The 24,114-nt window shown below is 44.0% G+C and overlaps 1 protein-coding gene across 3 annotated transcripts; it reads left to right on the top strand.

The window, feature by feature from the left end:
* The first annotated feature begins 1,256 nt into the window (after positions 1-1,256).
* ZDHHC5 (zinc finger DHHC-type palmitoyltransferase 5) lies at positions 1,257-24,061 on the top strand. 3 transcript variants are annotated; one of them, XM_053659079.1, is made up of 12 exons: positions 1,257-1,524; positions 4,627-5,796; positions 12,854-12,975; positions 16,856-17,013; positions 17,764-17,936; positions 18,091-18,193; positions 18,793-18,884; positions 19,307-19,439; positions 19,879-20,002; positions 20,826-20,938; positions 21,394-22,253; positions 22,751-24,061. In XM_053659079.1, exons 2-12 carry the CDS (start codon positions 5,693-5,695, stop codon positions 22,914-22,916), a joined length of 2,148 nt encoding a protein of 715 aa, XP_053515054.1. In that variant the 5' UTR covers positions 1,257-1,524; positions 4,627-5,692; the 3' UTR covers positions 22,917-24,061. The 3 variants fall into 3 exon arrangements, with proteins under 3 accessions (XP_053515054.1, XP_037019184.1, XP_053515055.1); XM_037163289.2 differs by lacking the exon at positions 1,257-1,524 and adding an exon at positions 1,610-1,731; XM_053659080.1 differs by lacking the exons at positions 1,257-1,524; positions 4,627-5,796 and adding an exon at positions 11,662-12,024.
* The last annotated feature ends 53 nt before the right edge of the window (positions 24,062-24,114 follow it).

Below are 24,114 nucleotides of genomic sequence, written 5' to 3'. Positions count from 1 at the left end.
CAGTGTGAGGCTAATTAGGGCAAAGTGTGGCGCTGTGATCTACCTGGAGTGGGCCGGCACTTTGCTACGGGACACGAGCTTCTACAGAACCTTTTCCTTACGGAGAGATTTGGGATGCGGCACCCACTCCTTGTGTTGCAGTGAGAGACTAAGAGAATTAATGGTAGTTTAGAACGGGATCCCATGCTGGGGCGGTGGGTGGTGGGGGGGTGGTAGGGCTACCATCGCCTCATACGGCACACACTCCAAGCGTCTCCTTCCACCGATGGCACTGCTGCTCCAAGGCTCGGGCTGCTCTCCTTCCTCTTTATCCCCAGCCTTTGGCAGGATCGTCGCCCCACACGGCCTTTTTCAGTCCAGTCGCTTTCTCCATGCAGGATCCCCAGCCCCAGCCCATGTCATTCTCCTGGGATTCTGCTGGTATCACGAAACACGCTGGACCGACTGCTTCATCAAGGTAGATTTTATCTTTGGCTGGTGTGGCTCAGTGGATTGAGCAACAGTCTGTGAACCGAAAAGAATAGAAATCTCATAGGTTTGATTCCCAGTCAGGGCACATGCCTGGGTTGCAGGCCAGGTCCTCAGTTGGGAGCGCGGGAGAGGGAATCAATCGATGTATCTCTTGCATATTGCTTTTCTTCCTCCCTCCTTTCCCCCTCTCCAAAAGTAAATAAAATCTTTTAAAAAATTGTTTTAAATAAAGTTTTCGCCCTGATTAAAAAAAAATAATAATAGTGCTGGAGGGGAGGGGTAGTTAATCGCCAAAAGCTTGTCCAATGAGTGAAGGAGCTGAAGCAGGAAGACGGCGGGCCTCTACAGGTGATTGGTTACATTGGAAGCCTGTCTTGACTGTACCACATTTACGTGAAGGGGGTCTGAGGATTCGAAAGGGTAGCTGCTTGCTTTTGAGTTCTTCCAGTACCCACATATAACTACTTTTTAGTTCCGAAGATTTCTGCTTGGATACAGTAAGACTAGAAAGTAACACGCAAGAAAAGGGAAGGCTCGTCCAGTCATTTCCTTATTTCTGACTTCTGCGCCCTATACGAAACCCCCTCTTCCAATCTTCTGCTGAACCCCAGGGCCTTGCGGGCGCGTTCTCGCTTTCTCGCGTGCGTACGGCGCTGTGCACCTGTAGCCAATCAGCACGCGAGGTCGCTGCGGTCGCCGGGGGTCGCGCGCACGCCCTAGAGCGGAGTGGGGGTGGGGGCTATGGGTGAATGGGTGAGTGAGTGGGGGCGGGCGGGGCGGTAGGAGCCGCATGAATGAGAGAAGTGCGCTCAGCGCGAGACGTCGTGCGCGCCCGTGACAGAGAGCCAATGGGGACTCTGGAAGGGTTCGGGACCCGGCACTAAGGGCAACGGCCGCGCGCCGGCTCGAAGACGAGCGTCGCTGAGCGAGAGCGCGCGGAGCAGGGCGGGCGTGGAGCGTGCGGGGGCCGCGCGCTGCCTCTCAGAGGCCGGACGGCACTGCCGAGAGGCGGTAGCGATAACGAAGGCAGCTTTGACTGGGACCGCTCCGGGGGTGAGTACGGAGGACACAGCCCCTGCGGAACCGGAAGTGCGGGGCCAGTGAGGTGGGAGGGGAGAGTGACCTCTAGGGAAGGGGGACCGAAGAGGGGGTGGTGGTTTGAGGCCCCATTCCTTCTCCGGGCCGGGTCATCCAACTGCGGCGGGACCTGTGGGCCCGGAAACCGACGACGAGGAGAGGCCGGGCATCCACGCCAGCCGGGTTAGTGCAGGGCCGCCTGGTCCTAGCCTGGGACCCCGGCCCCTCTCAGCTCCTGACGCCCAGCCGCCAGTCCTTCCGCCCCCGGCCCTGCACGGCCCGGCTCTGCAGTCTCCCGCAGCCCCAGTGGGCCCTGCCGCCGCGATCCCGTCTTCTGGGTCTCAGTCAGCTCTGTCCCAGACGGGGATTCTCTTTGCCCCAGCTTCGGGGTGGGGACTGAGTGCTGTTCCTCTTTTACCTCCCTGCGTCTCAGGTCCCTCATCCTTCTCACTCTGCTGATACTTATTTTGGCTCAAGCCTCATCCTGTTACCTGTTCTCTCCCATCCGTCCGCTTCCTCACCAGCACTAACCGGGTGCTCTATGGTTTTAGTACTTTGTACTTTTTACAAGAGGAACTCGGGTGTGTTTGCCAGTATTTTACCAGTAGGAATCTGGCTCTTTGTGGGACAGGGAGTTGAAAGATGTTTTACCCACTTGGTCGAATGAAAACATTGAGTTGAGAAGTGAGAAAGTGACTTAAAGTTACGAAAGGAGGTGTAGGATCAGATATATATTATACACCACTTTTCTGCCTTGGATTTTTCACTTCCTTATTAATGTCCTCTTGTCTAGGTTGATCTTATATTCGTATCCCTCTCTACTGTATCAAATCTCTTCAGAATGCTCATTGTCACCTATTCTTCAAAACTCACCTAGTGCCTACAGGAATTACTTACCCGTGTACTTTCCTACCTCGGTATGTAATGATAATACCCATGTTAAACTTCTGCTTGACTCTTCAGCCAATATCTTGACGTGTGTCTCTTGATACCTTGATTACTTTGTATTCAGATTTACTTTGTTATACTATTACACCTCTTTATTTCAACGAACAATACTTGTGCTGTTAGTGGTACTGTTCATATCCATTCACCTCTTTAAAGCATTCTTTGTGTTAAATCTTTATGAAAACCTTCAAATCATATTCTCAAGTTTCTTTCATATATACTATTTCCATTCCATAGATTACTCTGTGCCTGTGTCATACACATGCTTGCACACTGTTCTTACACTGGTATGGATCCAGACTGCTGGCTCTGATGAAACACACTCACCCTGCAATCTTATCCTTACTACCCATAGCACATCCTTCTGCTAAGACTTGGTATGTCCTTATTGTACCCAGTACATTCTTAGATTATGTCTTGTCCCTTCTAATGTTCGAGTATATCCCCCAAATCTCTCAGATGCTGATTTCTTGTTTCTCAGTATCGTACTCCCAAAATTGCATGGTCTTTTATGATTCTGCATTACTGTGGCAGTATTAGCCGGGATGTGACTTATTTTTTATTAGAAAATGTAATCTGAAATAAGGTATGCTGTCTAAATGATAATCTAGATAAAATATAAGAAGTGCAATTTTCCATTTTCTCTAATCTTTGTGGTTTTGAGGGGAAAGTTTAATAGTACCGTATACAAATCAAGAATTGCTTCTTATTGTTAACAAAGTTAGTTACTTTGGCCTACATTCAGAAGATTGGGATTTGATTCCTATAAGAACCCGAGAGTTAAATAGTTACAGAATTAGGGGCTAGAGAGGATTTATATTTTTTAGGATGCTAATAGTATTTTGTAATCTCTGGGTGTTCACTTTGTTCTACTATTGCTGTTTGGCCCTCCAAAGCACTTTTTTTTTTTTTAAAGAGAGGTATGTATCTTTTGAAGGAGAGCTTCTTTGCTTTCCATGCCACAGGTAAGAGAGGAAATGATAAATTCCAGGGCACATTTGTGTTCATTATTTAAATTTTCTAATATTTTAATCTCTAGCTTTGGTATTAAGGGAAATACTAGATCACTTGAGTGTGTTAAAACTTTATTTTTAAGTTCTAATGAGTAAAATTTTTGGTCTGAAGATTCCAAGTTGTCATCACTTGCCAGGTAGTCAGTCTAGTGGATGAGAAACAGGTAGATGGGGTTTAGGTTTGCAAAGGGGCCTGTGAACTCTTGGGCTCTGAACTTGACTGCTCAAGTGATTCAGTGGAATGGCCTCAGGCATTCTCCAGCCTTCAATTTTGTTGGGTGGGATAAGGGACTCTGTCACCATTAATGTCAGTTAAGTGCTTTGAGATCAGTAGATGAAAAGCATCCTATAAAATTCAAAGTGCTGGTGTTATTTTGCTACTACCGTCAACATAAATAATTGTTACTTTTAATCGTATCGGGGAAGGTGGGGCTCAGTTCACTTCCTAATAGGCCAGTGTAGGAATAAAAAAAAAAACTGTTGAATTGGAAGAAAAGGATCAGCCCCTAGGGTTGATGCAGTCTCTCACAGAGGGTATCTCACTTAAGAACATTTCTCATCCAGGTCCTTTCATGTGTTACTCTGAACAACCAAAAGTTCAGATTCTACCTCTTCAGGGTTATGGCTAAAAAGCTTTGAGGGATGAGAGGGAGAGACATACACAAAAAGGAAATGAGACTTACTGTCCTAATTTGAGGTTATTTTTTTCTGTTTTCATTGTAGCAATAAGTACTCTTCTTCCAAAGAGAAATCTATTTTCTAGGACTGCCTTTCAGTCCTGTGCCCTTGTTTGTTTTTAGATTGTGATATTTATTATTGTTTGTGTCAGGTGAGATGGGCCCTTTACAAGAACTAGTTCTTTGATGACCTTAGGCCAGGTGAAGCCATGTTGTTCTCTTTCAAGTATGAGCAGCACTTGGAAGAGCAAAGGATTCTGGATCTATTGTCCTCCTAATTAAGAGCCCATCATATACATAACTGAACTGGAAATTAACTAATCTTTCTTTTAAAAGGCTTGTGGGGTTTTAGCCTTGATGTTCTTAGGAAATGTCCTGAAAGAATTTCTTTGGTAAAGATATTTGTTTGTTATTATTTTTTTTTGCTTTTGTTTTCCCAGGTGAGGCACTGTAACCCAGTTGAACTCTGCATTCAGATAGGCCAATATTGAAGATCAGAGACATTGACTAACCTGGAAACAGGGACTTCTTTGGAACTTCGCTCTCATCCACAGGAACCTTTGAAAAGCATTGAGTGGAATTTATTCTTCATCTTATTTTGCTTTTTGGGAAGAACATGGCCTCAGGGATTTTATGTTTCCCTTTAGTTTTACATGAACTCTCTAGGAAACGGAGCCCTTAAAGGGCTTGGGAATAACAAGAAAAGATTGAAGACAGAAGCACTTGCTCTCTCTCTGTTTTCCCTGCCCCTTCAAAGAAAAGGATTTACAACTGAATCTTGTAACAGCTGCTGCCTAGCTTTAGCCATCAAACGAAAATAAATAAAATTAAACCACCATCGCCAGACTACCAGCTCTAAAGTCAAGGTGTGGGAGTGGTGGCATTGAGAAAACTGCCAAAAAGACAAGGACTGCAGTGAAAAACAGCTTCTCCTGAAAAGGGGCCCCAGGTTCCCTCTTGGATTAAAATAGAAACACAGAGCACACCTCTGTGGGTGCACTCACATTTTGTGGGAGTGTAGTAGTTGTGGAGGTACTATAGTATCTCTGCAGAAGAATCTTTTCTTGCCCGAGGTGTTCTGTCCCACCTCGGTCTGCTCCCCTTCTTTCTTTTGGAAGACTTGTCTCCATCCATGAGCTGTTCCTTGATCTGCCTGACTGCCTGTGTTCTCTCCCTGCAGCCATTTGCATGTGTACAGCCTCCTGTTTGTCTCCAGTTTTTAAACTGTGCAAGTTGTGTTTCTTAATCTCTTCTGCCTCATTCTGGGGAGGTGGTTATTCATTATTTGGAATCACCTTTCCCCCTCCCATGTGCTTTCCTTCGTTTGAGATCTTTTGACCTTTGGTTTTATTTGGGAGGGGGAAGGGTGATCATTTTAAATTTTCTCTTTCCCTGGTGTCCTGTGCTCTGATCTCCGTTGTGGCCCTCATCCCATTTTCTTGTCTGTTCTGCCGTTGTGTGGGCCTGGGCTATGCGGCAGGGCAGGTCTCCCATCAGACCTCCAACATGCCCGCAGAGTCTGGAAAGAGATTCAAACCCAGCAAGTATGTTCCGGTCTCAGCAGCCGCCGTCTTCTTAGTGGGAGCTACGACCCTCTTCTTTGCCTTTACGTGAGTTTTTTTCCAGCGGTGGTATTTGGGGGGGGGGCACTCCATGGGAGGTGATGGGGTGTTTTTTTCTCTTGAGTTTTGCTTTCAAAGCCAAGTGACTGTGTTGGATGTCTGATAGAGGTAAATCCAGATCCAAGAGACATGGTAGGAAGAGTGAGGAAAAGGCTGTTCTCTCAGCTTTGTTACTCTATCCTTTATGCCATTGAATCTTCCTTTTTTCTCTACCTCCCTACCTCTGGAATCACAAATGTTCATGTATTCCTACCCAGCTCCATCATTAGAGGATCCTGATCTAGGAAGGAAGTGGGAGGAAACCACCAGAGAGGCTTGAGGCACCTTAAGCAATCAGAGAAAAGAGAACCTGACTAGACAAGAGGTTTTTCAGATAGCGATGGCTTTTCCCCTGGATATGTGAAGCTTAAATTTAAGATTGTGGGAACTGAGAGTATTGGAGAATTTCAGAATTGATTTAGAAGATACACCAATGAGAGAGTTTTGGCTTTTAGTGTTTCTTAGGACATGAAGGCCACTGGGAAGTGAAGGCAAGTTTTATTTAGGAAGAGAGTTCTAGAAGACTTCCTTTATGTTAGTTCCTGCTGAAGGGAATGGCAGTCATTCTGTCATTCCCCAGTCCCATTAGGAAAAGCAGCTGGTGATTAAAAGATTTCCCACTTGGGACATTCATACTTTGTCTGCTTGTTATTGGAGGAGACAGGATGATTTGTTCTTCCCTTTTTACCCAGTATTGTAACTCAGCTGTCTGGTAAGTGTCTTTGCTGTTACCTTTTCATAACTTAACACATACCAGCCCTCTGAGCCTTAAACTGTTGAGTTGGTGTTTTAGTGTTTTGTCGTGTATAATGCGCACCCACATTTCTGTGTGCACTGTACACGGGATTATTGTGTCCATGGCATGAGATCATTATGTCCGTGTATAATGCGCACCCTCTTTTCCCTAAAAACTGGGCAAAAAAGTGTGCATCATACATGGCAAAATACAGTAGTTGTAGCTCTTGAAGCAGTCAGCATGGTACATTTTTTTCTGGAGAGTTCACTTTGCTGTGGTTCAGGCTCAGACCTAATTGTGAGGTGCTGTTTAGAGCAGTGGGAGGTTGCTGGGAAGAGGAAGAAAATGAAGTGTCAGGGAATGAAAGCAGTTTGGACTCATTGAGGGATGACTGAAGCAGGAATTGCTGGGGTGGGGGCAGTTTCTATTTGGGGGAGAAATAGCAAACAGGAATTGAATCTGAGAAAGGAAGGAGGGAAACCCCCCAAATTGAGCTTATGTCAAGAGGAATTCTAAAAAATGTGGGTCAGCAAAGTAATAGTGATGTTTTCTACTTAGTTTTTAGGTAAGGAAAGATCTATTACCTAAAGTATGAACATCATCTTATTTCTCACCTCTTCCTCTGACGAGTAGAAGTCAGATTCTTTGGCCCCCAGCTCTCCAGCCTGAACATACCTGCCAAATCCCTCCAGGATCTAGAGCAGCCCTGCACTTCTCTGTGCTTTATAATCTTTGTCTCAACATGTTTGGTGTTCTGTCCTTCTTCATGCATTGACTGCCTTGAGGAGGAGTGAATCTTAAGTGTCAGACTTGGTTTGGTTTCTGCTATTATGGCCAGTGGGCAGAATCACCATTTTAACCATGGGACATGGGAACTCTATCCTTGTAGCCCGCTGTGGTGCTGTGTCAGGAGGGATGTGTATAAGACCACTTTGACAGACACCCTTAGACCTGCTAAATTGGGGAGGTTCTGTTCTCCTTCTAGGGAAACAAAAGCCTTAGGGAAGTTGTAAATTCAGGGGACTAAGTGGTCTTTCTCTTTCAACCCATCTGTTCATGAGATAGGGCAAGCAGAATCTTTGCTCTTAATGTGCTAATCTGGAAACATCTAAGTGCTTGGCTGGTTATACCAGTTTCGCCACAAATTGTCCTGATGTAGGCATTTTCTTGACTGATAGTTGAAGCTGTTTAACCTACTTTTCCACTCTCTGGTGCCAGAAAGGTAGGGGCACTTCTTATTTCATGGTCTCTGAGCCCTAGGAAAAATAATTTTGGAGGACAGTGTTAACTGTATTTGGAATTACTGTTTCTAATCCAAAGTTAGAAGTCATAGGTCCCCCCTGGCACTTTCCTCACGACCAGTTTCTGCCTAGGGTTTCCCAGTCACCTGTGGGGACCCAAACACCCCACTTATCTTACTTTGAACCTCTGAAATTCTCATCTCTTCCTCTCCATGTAACTAGAGCAGTTCTTCCATAAGCACATATGGAGGGCCCAAGTGCCACCGTTTTCAAAAACTTCTACCAGACGGCCTATCCCTTTTGAGGTTCAGTTCCTTGGAGAACCCCACTTAAAACTGTATACAACCTAAAAAATAATGTATGACTTCGAGTAGACAAGAGAAAGACTTTCTGTGAACCAGTTTCTTTTGGTCCCCTAACTATGGGACGACTCGGTCATCCTCCTATTCTCTTCATGAAGCTGCAACTATCTTCTATATCTGTGTAAGCCCCAGGCGAGAGTTTCGTTGGAACCTAGAGGACTGAGAGTACGAGGAAGAGTCCCTTTCAGCTGGCAGACATAATTAGTGGAGGCATATAGGCTTCAACCAATTAGGTGTAATTTACCTGCCATGTTTGTCAAGTAGGGAAAGCTATGAGCATAAATTATCAGTTGGGTTTGGTCATCAAAAAAATGGTGATCTGCCCCAGAGAAGCTTGAATAGCACAGTTGAGGCTTTTCTTCTAGAAGCCTCATCCCTCCCCCCCCTTGTTCACTGAATTTATTCAGTTTAAAACTGAGCAGGTGAGTTATTGGAGATCATGTCTTCTTTCCCCTTTTCTCTGTTTGGGAAGGAGAGTGTCTGCTAAAGTAACCCTCCTCCTCCCAGTTAGGCATTAGACTCTGCATTGAAGATAATGTGACTGGATCCTCATCTGTCTTTCTTTAGCCTCTTTTTGTGATCGGCAAGGTGGCAGTGCTAGGTCAAAGGAATAAGCACTTTTGGGAGACTGATTTTGATAAAACTTATTAAACTTTGTGGACCTGTTTCTTTCTCTGCGTAATGAGGAAGTTGACCTAGAGCAGTTGATTTAAGCAACGTGACCCTTTTTAAAAGTCAGATCTTATTTGGAATCCCAATACATAAGGCATAAGAGTAGAGCTGTCTGATTCAAGTGAGGCTGATGCGTAGAGGACCGGCCGCTTGATGTCTCTCCTCTTTGTCTTTCTGGGGACCCCTGAGACCTTTTTAGGGCAATACCATTTGAAATAAATCACTGAATTCTATCCTCTAAAGTCACCTTCAACTGTGAGTGAAGTCAACCAGTGCCTCATTTTGTTTCCTTTTAAAGTCAGTAGGTAGGGCATGGGGGTAAACCTCTGCTGCAGGTGATCCTCTGCAGGAAGGTTAGAAGTCAGGGTTGTGCAGAAATCTGGGATGGTCTTTCCAGTGTTGTCCCATCTGTGAGAGAGCTTTGTCCTTTCAGTTTTTACCTCTGGTCCATCTCAACCCTTTTACCCCAGAGAGTTGGGCAACCTGAGTGACTGGTTCCCCCTCTGGTCCTATTTTCATGACTGGGGAGGTGCTAGCATCTGATTTGAAGGGCAGGGGAGCAGTCTTGTGATTTAGGGCATCAGTTGAGCAGTGGTGGTTGCTTTTCCTTCCCTGTGTTGTTTTCTCATCCAGCAATAAGGTCCCAGGTCCTAGGTCTTGCACTGAGCAGCTTGGAAGTCTGGGTTACAGGTACACCACAAATGAAGTGTTTAAGAGAAACTTATCCACCCATACGGGGAGAAGTTGTTTTCCTGTGGAATCTTAAGGCTCCCCAGGGCCAGGAAGTGGGGTATTCCTTCCAGCCTTTCCTCATTAACAAGGAACACTAGTCATACACTCAAACTATGTGCTAGGTATGGATGGAATGCATAGACCTGTTCTTTAGGAGCGTAGTGCTTACGTTTCAAGTGCTCTTGAGTCTCCAGTACCTCAGATGGGGAAGTGGAATTAAGGATGAAGGTGGAGTTGGAATGATAATTGATGATGATGGTAGTAGTTAGCAATGTTCTTCTGTGTATCTTTTAGCCAGTGAATGCCCAGCATAGAGCCAGTTGGTTTAAATAGAACCCTAGGATCTTTTCAAACACTGTTTCCTTCATTCTTATGTCTGTATTATGTAGTTGAAGTAATTAACCTGGAGAGTTTTCTGTGGGTCAGCGTAAGGCTACCTAGCAAAATAGTGACAGAAAGGATTAAAATCTAAAGCTTCTTGACTCATACTTTGGTTTCTGTACCAGGAATTGAACAATTTATATAATAGGAAGTGTTAGAGAAGGCTAGGAAACGTTTTCAAGAGTATAGGTATTGAAACCTACTCTCCCCATTTTATTTGGCTTGAAAACAGGAGGGTTGAATGGGTGGGCAGAAGAACCTGTTCTTTCTGAGGTGGTATAGGTCTGGGAGTTTCATCAGTGAGTCAGCCAGCCAGCCAGCCAGCCTTCTGGGCTATGGCCACGCCCTATGCTTTGGAGCTCTATGATTATTGCTATAGGCTGAGGACGAGCCCCAACAACTCTCAGCTCAGGCTTCATCTCCTTCCATCAAAGGCAACAGATTCAGACAGGCTACTTGGGGTGGTCACCTGGGAACCTGACAAAATACTATAGCAACAGCAAGCCTCTCCCAAGCTAAACAGAATGTGGGATATGGCAAGAACTGTCTCTGTTGACACATAGCTCTCCTTGGTAGGGTGCTCCTTCATCTAGAGTGTTCAGGTTGGAAGCAGTGGGTCCCTGATTTGAATCTGGGAGCAAATACTCTCTGTGCAGTTATTTGTATCATTTCTAGAAACTGCTACTCTGGGGCAGGCTTTAATTTGGCAACAGATACTGGAACTCAATTCTAGGATTTCACACTTTACTTAGGATGGGTTTATATTAAGAAGGTTGTAGGGGTAAAGTTCATTATCCAAGGGTAGGTATTTGGCAGGATACAGAAGAACTTGTGTGATTTGCTTTGAATGGAAATGCAGAAACTAACAGAACAACTGACATTTGGGCCTGCAAGCGGGCTGATGTCTCATAGTCATTCACCTTAGTTTCCCTTGGAAACGGAGGTGCCCTTATTTTTTCAGAAGCTCAAGAGGCTGCCACAGTAGCCATAATGGCCAACTCTAGGAATGAGACTTAAATCATGGTACCTCAGTGTTCTAAGGATTTAATTTCTTTTTCTCTTCTAATTATCTTCCCAGGCTGTAGGAGTCAAATGAATCACCCTTTCTCTTCTTCCCCAGGCGGAAATTGAAGTGACAGCTAAGTACTAGGGAGGGGCTCTAACCTGGATGACTGGTTTTCAGTTTCTCTCCCTCCCTCCTAAGGTGCCTGGGAAGTCAGGCTTTAGGTGGGGCTGTGAAAGGACTCTCCCTTCTTGCTTGTAGTTCACCCCAAACCCTGCTGAGATAGGGGGACATCTTTTCTAAACCAAAGAACCCCCAGAGGAATAGACTTCCATAGGAGACTTTGATAGAATAAACCCAGAACTATGACAGAAGGTCTGTTTTACACTTAAAATCAGTGCCTTTACTCTAACTTTGTTATCTTCTGATTTTATGTACCGACCTACTGGGAAAAGCAGAGAGTTGATATTTACTGTCCAAAAATCCTTGCATATAATATATACTTAAGTGTTGGTGGTCAAGACTTGTGAGATGCTTTGTAACATTATAACAGTCACCTTCATCTCTTACCATTAGTTTATATCTCGAGGAGGAGTTCAGTTCCTACACACTATCTTGAATCACACTATTCAGGGCTGTGCTTTTTGTTTTGCTGGAGACACATCACAACAGAATCCAGGACTGCCGTGGATGAATTCTCCAGACTCATGCTGTCTTGTTCTCCTGGCCCCTTCTTCCTTTCCGTCAGTGAACTCTTCCTTTCCTTCTGACTGGTCTAGATAAAGGGGACAAAGACAGATGCTGGCCTAATTCGAGAGATTAAGTTCTCAGCCACAAAGCAGATTAGGGTATTTAGCCACTGTCTTGTAATGGGCAGTTCTTCCTGAGTCAGACAGGAGAGAGAGGCCTTTTGATAACACTGACAAACCATCCAGCACATCTGTGCTCTGAAACTTCCAGCTCCCAGGGTATCTTCAGAAAAGGAAGAGCACCTGCAGCGTCCCTGCTAGACTCACATCCCATGGAAACAGAGTGTAATCCTAGACTGGGGTACTCTTGTTTTTTGTCCCAAGAAAAGTTACCTAAAGTGTATCTCTTGATTTGAACCTTGTGGAATATTGGGTGTATTGGCCAGTTTCTTTTTCCTACAGAATTTAGAGTGCTTTGGTTCGATATCTTTCCTTTTTTCTTCCGCAGTCTTCTGCTTCATTTAGAAACTTCAAGAGGTTTAGTTCTGTGATTTGATATCAATCCATAGCTGGATGTTGTGGTTGGTTTTTGTTTTTTCACCTTGAGAACTAGCCTGTGGTTGAATAAAACTCTCAGAAATAATCTGATGCAGTGAAGAAACTTCAGGCAGTTGAAAGCTGTACAAAGTGAGAGGGAGTGGATGCCAGAGAGGCAGGTGGTGTCCCATGCTTTGGGCCAGTGTATAGGTCACTGGGGCATGGCTGGGATCCAGCAGCCTCAGGCCACTCCAGAGACGGGAGTATAACTAGTATCAGTCACATACTCAGTTCCCAATTCTTGTGCCTTTTTAAAAAGGAGTTAAGAACAAATTCTAAAACATGTGGAAAGAAAGCAAGAAAGGAAAGAATACTTTCTTTCCTACCAGGAAAGAAAGGAAGGCTCTAAAGAGAGTAGATCTTAGTGCAAAGGGTTAATAGTAGAGAGATTTAGAGTTTTGTACCTTGATGTAAAATGAGCATTTTGTGGGAAACTAGACCCATTTGTTGGGAAGTATTAAATAATTTGAGACAGCAAAGGTGAACCACACACAATTTAAGTATAGGTATGCGGCTGAATCATCATAAATCTTTGTATGGTTGGTGTCCAAAGTGTTAGAGCCGGCCCCTCATTTTCTTTCTTACCTGTGCAGCTGCCCAGGACTAAGCCTCAGTGTGTCACCTGCAGTGCCCATCTACAATGCGATTGTTTTTCTCTTTGTGCTGGCCAACTTCAGCATGGCCACCTTTATGGACCCAGGGATTTTCCCTCGAGGTAAGATCTCCTACTCCCCTTTTGAAGCTTCTTACTACCTTTCAAAAATGAGTTTTGGATCTACATTGGGTCCTGGGCCTTAAAAGTCTAATGTTTAGTCTAATGAGGAAAAGCAGGTCAGGGCCTTCAGTGCTCTACGTCATAACTTCTAGCCATGTGATTCACTTTGAATCAAGTCTTTGATTTTCAGTTATCTGTTCTGCAGAAATATATTTTCGAACATATGGGTTGGGCATTATTGCTAGGCACAGTAATATCCAAGATGAATTAGACAATTGTTACAGGATGATACAAGCTGTAATGGAGGCATGGACAAGGTTCTGTGAGACCGTAGAAAAGTGTGTGCTAATATGTGCCCAGAGAAATTGGGAAATGCTGCTAAAGTTAGGTAGGAAAGACTCTATTATACCAAGTAAAGGATGGGAGGGAATGGCATTCTAGGCAGAAACTTGTAGTCATGGAATGCTGAATTCAGTGGGCTGGAAGGTAGAGTGCATGGTGGGCACAGAGGGGCAAAAGAAAAACCCAGAGCCCAATTGGGGAAGACTTTACATGCTGAAATAAATAGATTTTCTTCCTTTGGACAGCAAGTGGTCTTTAACTGGAGGAATCACAGGACTAGGTTTCATATTACAAAAATAATTCGTATAAGAACATATAGATACCATTTGGGAGGCCATTGGAATAAATACAGACCAGATGAGAAATTGAATTCAAGACTGGATTTACAGATCTTTCAGAAGTAGACTAAACAGAATTTTTCATGACCAATTGCTTACTGGGGGAGAGTGAGAGGGTAAAGAAATTGTCCAGGGTAGTTCCAAGGTTCCTAACTTGGGAGGTAAGTTTGATGCTGATTTTTATAAACCAAGACAGAAGCTATAGGAATGTTGAATAGGTTTGGAGGGAAGACAGCATTTCAGACGTGTTGAATTTGAGGTACTTACGGGTCATTTAGGTAGAGTTACCTGATGCACAATTGAGTAGTGAGACTCCAAGACTAAGGTCTCCAAGTCTTTAGCCATGTGGTATTTAAATTAAGAGGAGTAAGGTTGTCTAGACAAAGTAGAAGGAGATTAAGAAAGGACCAAGGTCAGACCTGACCCCACTGACATTTTAATAAGGAGCAAGGAGGAGGAGGAGCCATGGAAGAAGGATTGAGCAAGAAAGGTTAGTAGGAGGACACATTGGGCAAAGTGGGAACTAAGGAAAGTTAGTGAAGTAGCTGATGATTAACAGTATCAGAAAATAGATTCATAGTATGGAAACTCGAGATTTCCCATTGTTTTTGGTAACGAAGAAATTAGTGATCTGAACAATAGTTTTTAATAGTGTGTTTATGTATGCACGTGAGAGATAACAGTTAAATTACCAAAATTGTAATGGTTTGGGAGGCAGTGTATAGGAAATGAAGAAGAGTTAATGAATATTAAGATTACTCTTTCAAGAAGTGAAGCAAAGAAGGCAAATGATGAAATATCTTATGAGAGAGGGAGGTTTTTTTTTTTTTAATGCTACAGAAGACTTTAGCATGTTGATAGGCTGAGGAGCTGGAACCAGAGAAGAGGGAGACACTGAAATAGAAGAAAGGGGATAATTGAAGAGCTAGGAAGGGGGTGCTTTCCCATGCACATTGGAAGGGTTTTGCATACAGAAGCTGTTTCTGGGACAGGCGGTGAGAGTAAGAACCATCATTAGTAGACTAAGAGGTAGAAGGATAGAAATGGCTGAAGACATCTAATTTTTCTCTCATATGTGGAGTTACCTTGTAAGAGGGAAACAGGTGGCGTTGGGATAGCACCTTTGGTGAGATGAAATACTTCTGAATTTCATTTTGCTCAAAACAGCTCATGTCACAGTGCTTCATTTGTAACTTCTGTTTCAAAGATCAGGTGAATGAAAGGAAGTTTGAGTACCTAAAGACAAGTAGGGCTACCTTAGTGAGCCTTTAGTGTTCTTTCATCGAATATTTATCCAGCTATATCAATCAGCATGCCACAATAGTTTTTAAAACATGCAGTTCCTGACTATTTAGTTGGGGGTATTGACCTCTTTTCCCTTAGATTGTCAAATGAAAAAATGATAACAGCTAATAACAATGGCCATCCCATGTGAAGGAGTCAGAATTATACCTATTTTTTTGTCAAATTGGCAAAAAGTACATGTTTTGGTGTGCTGCAGAATTTTAGTAATTAGTGTATGTGTGCCATGAGATCAAAAAGGCAGAAAATTGCTGCTCTATATGGAAGAAGGCAATATGGCCATTTGGGGTGATTTTTTTTTTAAGCTCAGTTAGAAGGGAAGATAGGAAAGATGTTTATATTAATAAATTATAAGAATAATCAAAGAACTATATAGTACTTTAAAAAGAAAATGAGCTCACTCTGGTAGATGATGGTGTGGAAAGATTAGAAATTTCAAATGAAGTAGCACTTGAAATTTTTCTTTTTTCTTTTTTAAAGATTTTATTTATTTATCTTTAGGGGGGAAGGGAAGGAGAGAGGGAGAGAAACATCAATGTATGGCTGCCTCTCGTGCATCCCCTGCCGGGAACTGGCCTGCAACCCAGGCATGTGCCCCGACCGGGAATTGAACTGTGATCCCTTGGTTTGCAGACCTGCGCTCAATCCACTGAGTCACACCAGCCAGGGCTGAATTTTTTTCTTTTAAAAGAAAAACCGTTTTTTAAAAAGTAAGGATTTAATAAATCTTTACTTTGAATATTTTTTATATAAAAAGCACAAATAAGGCAGCAATCACCTATAATTTCATAGCCCACAAGTTACTACTGTTTCTATTTCCTTCAGCATTTGAAGGCTTGTAGTTGCAATGTAATACATAGATGTGTGTATTTTTATTCCTATTCTTAAGATGGGATCTTTTTGTTTGTATAGTTTCTTTTTTTTTTGTTTTTTTGACAGTTTTAAATTTTTTATTGGATTTTGACCATTCTAATGGGTACAGCAGTGTTTAATTGATTTTAGTTTGGAATTAACCGAATGACAAATGATGGTGAACATTTTTTCATTTGCTTTTGTGTCATATGTTATCATTTTTGGTGAAGTGTCTGCTCAAATCCTTTGCACGTTTTCAAGTTGTTTGTTTTCTTTTTGTTGAATCTCAAGCATTTTTTGTACACTGTGCATATAAGTCATTTGTATAATTCTTTACTATGCATATTTTTTTACTTACCTTGTTAGCATTCCCCCAACTCAGTAAAACTGGAAAATTTAATTTTTAACCCCCACACTGTCACTTACTTTTTTCTTCCCACATGCATTTTTTCTAGATTAATTTAAAAAATGTACACTGTAAATGAGAAGGCAAATAACGTCCTATAAGTTTTGAAGTGGGATGGTGGGTTTTTGATAGCTGAAAATTGAAAGAGGATGTCTTGAGTCAAGAAACAATACCAAATATGTATGTACAGGAAATGAATAGAATAGGGGAAGACCTTTAGGGCCAGGGCTTTGTGCCTAGGGAAAAAAGTTGATGTTAGGTCCTTTCTTGGATTATTATAGTTTAGTCTTGCTGTTGCAGATATTGAACTGTTTTTGCAAACCCATTATATATATGTGCTTTAATATGTAACTTATTTCTTTAAAAATATATTTGTACTGTATAAACAATATCAGTGTACCCATATCACAGCCACTTGAGTCATATTCTCTTAAGCCTCCTATCCCAGTGCAGAATAAATTGCTTCCTCATCTGTGTTCCCATAGTGTTGTATATACAGTTGATTTCATAGTATTAGAGTTACTAGTCCTAGTCTCTCCCCCATTAGTCTGTATTCCTCGAAGGCAGAGGCCATAATCTATCCCTAGGGCTTAGTACAGTTCTGGCACAGTTGTTTTTTAATTGACTTTCTTCCTTACAGCTGAAGAGGATGAAGATAAGGAGGATGACTTCCGAGCTCCCCTTTACAAAACAGTGGAAATCAAGGGCATTCAGGTGCGCATGAAATGGTGCGCCACCTGCCGCTTCTACCGTCCTCCTCGATGTTCCCACTGCAGTGTCTGTGACAATTGTGTGGAGGTAAGAACCCTGAGTGGGGTAAGACTTTATGCTTAACCTATGTTATCTTCCTACTCATACAGAGTAAGAATTGAATACTGCATGGCATATAGTCCTGGCTAACTACCTGGCTGTGTGTTCTAGCTTTGTCAGAGTGTTAGCGGAGATGTACACACAAGAGGTAGAGCAATTCTGTTACAGGAGGAGCCCCACGTGGCTGTGGGCTTTCCCAGCATCAAGATGCATAGCTCTAGCCTTGTTTCCCTTGGTTCATCTTTCTGGTTATTTGTCCTGGCTTTGTCTTATCTTGTCTACAACATCATGCTGTTGCATTCAGATTTTAGTTATATTTCTCTTCCTGCCTTTCCTTCTACATCCCTGGCTTTTATTTTTGACTCTTTATTTCCAATCAATTTTTACTTTACTGTAAACATTTGACTGCCAAATTTTCCTTCCAAGCCTCTATTCTTATAAATCTTGATGTTTTTGCAAAGCCTCTAACATTCTTCCCTTTCAGAGTTCCTTGGTCACATAGGATAAACTTTGAGAGGCAACTTTGGACTTTGATCATCAATCTCTGGAAGATCTTCCTTACATATTAATGGAGCAAGATAAACTGCATGAACCGGTTTTGAATTTTGCAGCTAAACGATGAACATGATTACAGATTACTAAAAACAACACTTAAGTTCTTCCATTTGTCTTTCTTCTTGACCACAAAGTGATATAGTGCTGTGGTCCAAGTCTCTCAGTCTCTTTTTTTGCCTTTAGGAATTTGATCATCACTGCCCCTGGGTGAACAACTGTATTGGTCGCCGGAACTACCGTTACTTCTTCCTCTTCCTTCTTTCCTTGACAGCGCACATTATGGGTGTGTTTGGCTTTGGCCTCCTTTATGTCCTCTATCACATGGAGGAGCTCTCAGGGGTCCGCACGGCTGTCACGTATCCTTCAAGGCTTGTGGGTTGTGGGATTGGGAGGGGGAAGAATGGGGATGGTAGAATCCTGTGGTAGTGAGGCTCAAGGGAAGATGGCTAAAGTATGGGCTGGGGAAGGTGACATCATGTTGCTCTGTTCTCCTTGACTCTTGGGCTTCAGAATGGCAGTGATGTGTGTGGCTGGCTTATTCTTCATCCCTGTAGCTGGCCTCACGGGGTTTCACGTGGTGCTGGTGGCCAGGGGACGCACAACCAATGAACAGGTACGGCTAAAAGTGATGGGAGATCCTACAGAACAGGGCATGTGTCTGTTATCCACGGATTAGGGCGTAGCCTGTGCTTCCACCAGTGGATACCCAGAGAATATTTTTTATGAGGAGATGGCCAAGTTTTTCATGTTAAGCATGAGAGCAGAGGCCTTCCCTTAGTTAACATTTACAGAGTGATTGCTTATACTGGACAGTTTGGGCTCTGAGCTTAGAGGAACTTAATAAGACCTGGGCCAGCTCCCATGAAGCTTTTAATGCTGCTTAAAGACAACTATTTTTATGCATTTAATAATAGCTAACCTTACTTGCTCTTTTGTGTATTATCTGAGTTTTCAGTGTTCAGAGATTTATCCCCATTGTACATGGGGAAATTGATGTTTAGGAAAACCTAGGATTTGAACAGAAAGACATGGACTCTGGAGTTGCCATTCTTAGCCATCATAGATACAAGCTGCTAGATGACAGGATTGTGTTTTACTTTTTTAATCTCCTAGATAGTAGGTACACAGTAATTTGTCATTCGTTTGTGTTTTGATCTTTGGAAGTCAGGGTCCCATCATCTGACTGATCTGGCCCTTTTTCCCTCCCTCTAGGTTACGGGTAAATTCCGGGGAGGTGTGAACCCCTTTACTAATGGCTGCTGTAACAATGTCAGCCGTGTACTCTGCAGTTCCCCAGCACCCAGGTACATCTACCCCTTTGGTCTGCTGTTTACCCTTCATCAAAACTTTTGTCTTCTTTGGGCTTTCTGGTATTAGGAAGGTCTGGTGGGAAGCTGGTTTTAGGAAGAGTTCTTTTAGAAAGGTAAATGCCTGCATGGGAAAGACATGCCATCCTTTATTAAACCCTGTGAGTTCATTAAACCCATATTCGTCAAGTGTTATGGATACTCTCCTCTGAGAGTTGAGGGTGAGATTTACTCCAGAGTGCCTTGAGCAAGGTATCTGAGGCCTAGTTCTTCATGGAGTTAAAGAAATCAGTTCAGTGCTGATCTTTTCACTGGCTCAGTAAGACTGCTTCTTGAATAAAAAATGCTTTATACAAGGTAGGCAACCAGTAGTTACATTGGAATGAATGAATGAAAGCCCTTTCACTCTTAACACTCAGGTATTTGGGGAGACCAAAGAAAGAGAAGACCATTGTAATCAGACCTCCCTTCCTTCGACCAGAAGTGTCAGATGGGCAGATAACTGTGAAGATCATGGACAATGGCATCCAGGGAGAGCTGAGGAGAAGTAAGGTGAGGAATTAGGGGAGCAAAGCTAGGTAACTCGGAGACTCTCGCTCATGGCAAAGAGATAGAAATATACTTTCAGTTTACATCTCTGTGATAGTATTTACCACTTTCTGATTTGTGTTAAAATTATTTAAATACATACCTTCTTTTCTCCATTAGATTGTAAGTTTACTGACATTAGAAATTGAGTCCATTCATTTCCATGTCTTCATTGGACTTAACATAGCAGCTTGCAGGTGGTTAGAAATCAAGTAGTGGTGAGAATGAAAAAATAAGTAACAGGATTAAATCCTTGTTGAAAACTTTTCTTTATCCAGTACCATTCCCAAACTCTTGTCCCTGTCTTCCCTTCCAGTTTAGATAGAAATATATAGTAATTGACTTTCCAACACCCCTGTAGTAATCTCAGTTCTCCAAATCTGCTTTGCCTTCCTTTACCCAGTCTAAGGGAAGCTTGGAGATTACAGAGAGCCAGTCCGCAGATGCTGAACCTCCGCCTCCTCCTAAGCCGGACCTGAGCCGTTACACGGGGCTACGAACACACCTCAACCTGGCTACTAATGAGGGTAAGGGCAGCAGCAGGAGTGAGACTGAACTGTAGAGAAGACAGGCAGGGGCTAGGAGATAATGCTTGTGTTGTGGCTGAGAACACCCAACAGGTAGCACTTGAAGCACTTTTTTTTAAGGGAGAGAGAAACATTGATTTGTTCCACCCATCTGTGCATTCATCGATTGCTTCTTTTTAAAGATTGATTTATTTATTTTCAGAGAGGTGAAGGGAGAGAGAAAGAGAGGGAAAGAAACATTGATTGGTTACCTCCCGCATGCTCCCACCCGGAGCAGATGAAAATTCATCTGCAGCCCTGTCATGTGCCCTGACTGGGTGTTGAATCAGCAGTCTTTCAGTTCACAGGCTGGTGCTCAATCCACTGAGCCACACAAACTAGGACCATTTGTTGCTTCTTGTATGTGCCCTGACGGGATTGAACCCACAACTTTGGTGTATTAGCACGATACTCTAACCAGCTGAGCTACCTGGCCTGGGCTTGAGCCACTACTTTGGACAGCTGGGAGAAAAGGGATGCTTCTGAAGTTATTGCCAGTGAATTGGACATTTGTGGAGGAACTGTCATCTCTAGACAGAGCAGAGAGCACCCTAGACCTGTTAGGTGCATTCTCTCACTCTGAATTCTGAGCTAATAGGAGTCTTGAGCCTTGATTTCAGCAAAATCATGTTCCCAAGACTCTTCCCCGGGACTATCTATAGATAGATATATACCTAGGTATGTCTATCTATTCCTACTGTGTTCTTCCCTATACTTGAAGGAACTCTAGCCAGGTTAAGAGAGCAGTTTGTAAAGTGGTGTCCTCTGGGCCTTTTTCCTGCAGATAGCAGCCTCCTGGGCAAGGACAGCCCCCCCACACCTACCATGTACAAGTATCGGCCAGGCTACAGTAGCAGCAGCACATCAGCCGCCATGCCTCATTCTTCCAGCGCCAAGGTACTGAGTCCTGTCTAAGAAGTAGGGTTGTATGTATGCCAACTGTTCTGGGAAAAAGAACATTGGGAGAGGGGAAAGGAGAGGCAGAGGGAAGAAAAAAGGCATTTTACTAATTGTTGATGTTAGTGGGATTGAATCTCCATGACAGTGTTATTTCATTAAAGGAAGCAATGTAGCATAATAGATAAAAGCACTGATTAAGTGTCATACCTGAGTTCAAAACCCATCACAGGCAAGTTACTTAACCTGTCTTATATTTTGCATCTTAAAATGGGGTATTATTTGTCCCAACTCATAGATTTGCTTTAGGGGTCAAACAGGATAATGCATGTAAAATGGTCTAAACATTGTTGGCATATAACAGGTCCTGTCTTTGATGGACTCCTTGGGCTCTAGGGCCTAGCGTCTGTCACAGGAGGAGCAGCACTAAGGGTCTGCTTTACTTTCTCCCCCAGTTGAGTCGTGGTGACAGCTTGAAGGAGCCAACCTCAATTGTCGAGAGCAGCCGCCATCCCAGCTACCGCTCGGAGCCCAGCTTGGAGCCAGACAGCTTTCGTTCTCCCACTTTTGGCAAAAGTTTTCACTTCGATCCACTGTCGAGTGGTTCACGCTCCTCCAGCCTCAAGTCGGCCCAGGGCACAGGCTTTGAGCTGGGCCAGTTGCAGTCCATTCGTTCAGAGGGTACAACCTCCACCTCCTACAAGAGCCTGGCGAACCAGACACGCAATGGAAGCCTATCTTATGACAGCCTGCTCACTCCTTCAGACAGCCCTGATTTCGAGTCAGTGCAGGCAGGGCCTGAGCCAGACCCGCCTTTAGGCTACACCTCTCCCTTCCTGTCAGCCCGGCTGGCCCAGCAACGGGAAGCCGAGAGGCACCCACATTTGGTGCCAACCGGCCCAGCACACCGAGAGCCCTCACCAGTCCGGTACGACAATCTGTCGCGCCATATTGTGGCCTCCCTCCAGGAACGAGAGAAGCTGCTACGCCAGTCACCCCCACTCCCAGGCCGCGAGGAAGAACCAGGCTTGGGGGACTCAGGCATTCAGTCGACACCAGGCTCTGGCCATGCCCCTCGTACTAGTTCTTCCTCAGATGATTCGAAGAGATCACCCTTGGGCAAGACTCCACTGGGACGCCCAGCTGTCCCCCGTTTTGGCAAGCCAGATGGGCTAAGAGGCCGGGGACTAGGGTCCCCTGAACCAGGCCCAACTGCCCCATACCTGGGCCGATCTATGTCTTACAGCAGCCAAAAAGCCCCACCTGGCGTCTCTGAGATGGAAGAAGTGGCCTTGCAGCCGTTACTGACACCCAAGTAAGTATTAGTCCATCCTGAGCCTCAGCCGACTTAAAATCAGCATCCTGCCCTACAGAACGTTATCAGGGCTGCCCTTGTACATTGTGGTGCAAATGGACCCAGGGTTATCCTGCCTGTGGATACCTCTTCATTTCCATTCTTACTCCAGCTGCCTTCATGCCCCTTCATTCCTGTTGAAGAGGCTGAAGTTTAGTACTTTTTTCTTAATCCTGTCTTCCTAAAAAGTAATTTTCTGAGAGGAAAAATACAAGATAGCTGCTGTTGGAGAGAAGGAGTAAATAGGAGATAGGGAATCAGGCTTGTTTCAAGCAGGGCAGTAAGACAGGATGTTTGGGTAAGGAAGTATGTGCTAAGTGTAAACCATTTAATTAAAAAATTGTATCACACTAAAAGAAGTATATGTAGAAAAGTACATCTTTTTTTTAAAAAAACTATCTCCCTTTTCTGTGTTTTGTGTCCCCCTTCCTGACACCTCTCTCTTCCTTTCTTCCCAGAGATGAAGTACAGCTCAAGACCGCCTACAGCAAATCCAACGGGCAGCCCAAGAGTATAGGCTCAGCCTCCCCTGGCCTAGGCCAGCCACCTCTCAGTAGCCCCACAAGGGGAGGAGTCAAGAAGGTGTCAGGAGTGGGTGGCACAACCTACGAGATTTCAGTGTGAGCCTTCGGCACGTCCCCTCCCCCACACCTCTGCGCCTACACCAAAGGGCCCCCTAGTTGGCCACCTTCCTTTCCTCAAGGGGCTCCTCTCCCTTGCATGGACATTTTTTAAACCACTGATTCCAAGAGGATGAGGAGTGTTTTATAAAATGCAATGGGGTTGGGGAGTCGGAGAGTTGGGGCCCTAAGACTGGGGTAGCAACCCCCTTTACCTTTTAAGACCTTCCCTTCCTTAATCCCTGGACCAGACTCAGTGGACGTTTGTGCAATTGCTCGCCCTGGAGGGAACCAGATCATTTTTAAACCAGAAATAATTTTTTTTATTATTGTTACGGATTCTATTTTTTTCCTCTTCTGCGTTACCAGGTGTATGTGTACATATATATATATATTATAAATAACAAAGATTATATATCTATCCTGGGATGGGAAGATGAGGGAGGGATATGTTTAAGGAGGGGGGTCTTAACTCTTCCCATTCCCCAGACCAGCAGGAAAAGAGAGAGACGTGGCTAGAAGTCTTCCTTTTCCCCAGGGTTCCCTCTTTTGTCCATTGCAATGAAGAAAATAGCACCGCTGCTGTTGGTGCTAAGTGATCAGGAAAGAAAATGGGGAGAGGTGAGTCTGAGGTCTTCGTCAGAGGAGGGAGAGGAGAGTTAGTTTTCTAGGCTCATTGGCACTTAGTTTCCCCAGGAAAGGGGTCACAGACCCATGATTTTTTTGGTGGTGGGAAGGTCAGGAAGAGCCAGGCCAAGCTCTAGAAACAACTGCATAACCCCCTTTTCTTGGGGTAGAGGGATTAGGGTGGGCTTCTTCAACTAGCCCCTCAAGATGGGGGAACTAGCCCCCTTCCCCCATCTCACAGTTAACATTTTTAAATCTAAGGCCAGGAGAATCCAAAAAGCAATATTTTTCATCACATGCCAAAAATGGGATAGAGAAAAGGAGTGGCAGGCCTAGGCCCCTCCGGATGTCCCTTTGGGGGTTACCCCTCAGCCCACCTCAATATGGTGCTGGGTAGAGGGGACACCTGGGTTCTAACCTCTGAATAGAGGAGACCCCAGCCTCTAAATAAGAGGCCCTTTTATTTTTTATTCTGATTAGCCATTTTAAACCAACAAGGAATAAAAACAAATCCTGATCTAACCAGCTCCCCCCGACTTGTGTTGTTTTGTCCGGTTAAGGCAGGGTGAGTGGAT

Source organism: Artibeus jamaicensis, unplaced genomic scaffold (assembly GCF_021234435.1).
Source record: "Artibeus jamaicensis isolate MK-2021 breed Jamaican fruit bat unplaced genomic scaffold, CSHL_Jam_final scaffold_614, whole genome shotgun sequence".
Classification (NCBI taxonomy): Eukaryota; Metazoa; Chordata; class Mammalia; order Chiroptera; family Phyllostomidae; genus Artibeus; species Artibeus jamaicensis.
Note: the sequence above shows the minus strand (reverse complement) of the source record. Positions and strands in the feature narration are given on the sequence as shown.

Coding starts and splice junctions, on each gene's coding strand:
- ZDHHC5 (XM_053659079.1), top strand. CDS start 5,693: ATGCCCGCAGAGTCTGGAAAGAGATTCAAACCCAGCAAGTATGTTCCG. Junction 18,194..18,792: donor GACGCACAACCAATGAACAG/GTACGGCTAAAA, acceptor CCCTCCCTCTAG/GTTACGGGTAAATTCCGGGG. Junction 19,440..19,878: donor GAGAGCTGAGGAGAAGTAAG/GTGAGGAATTAG, acceptor TCCTTTACCCAG/TCTAAGGGAAGCTTGGAGAT.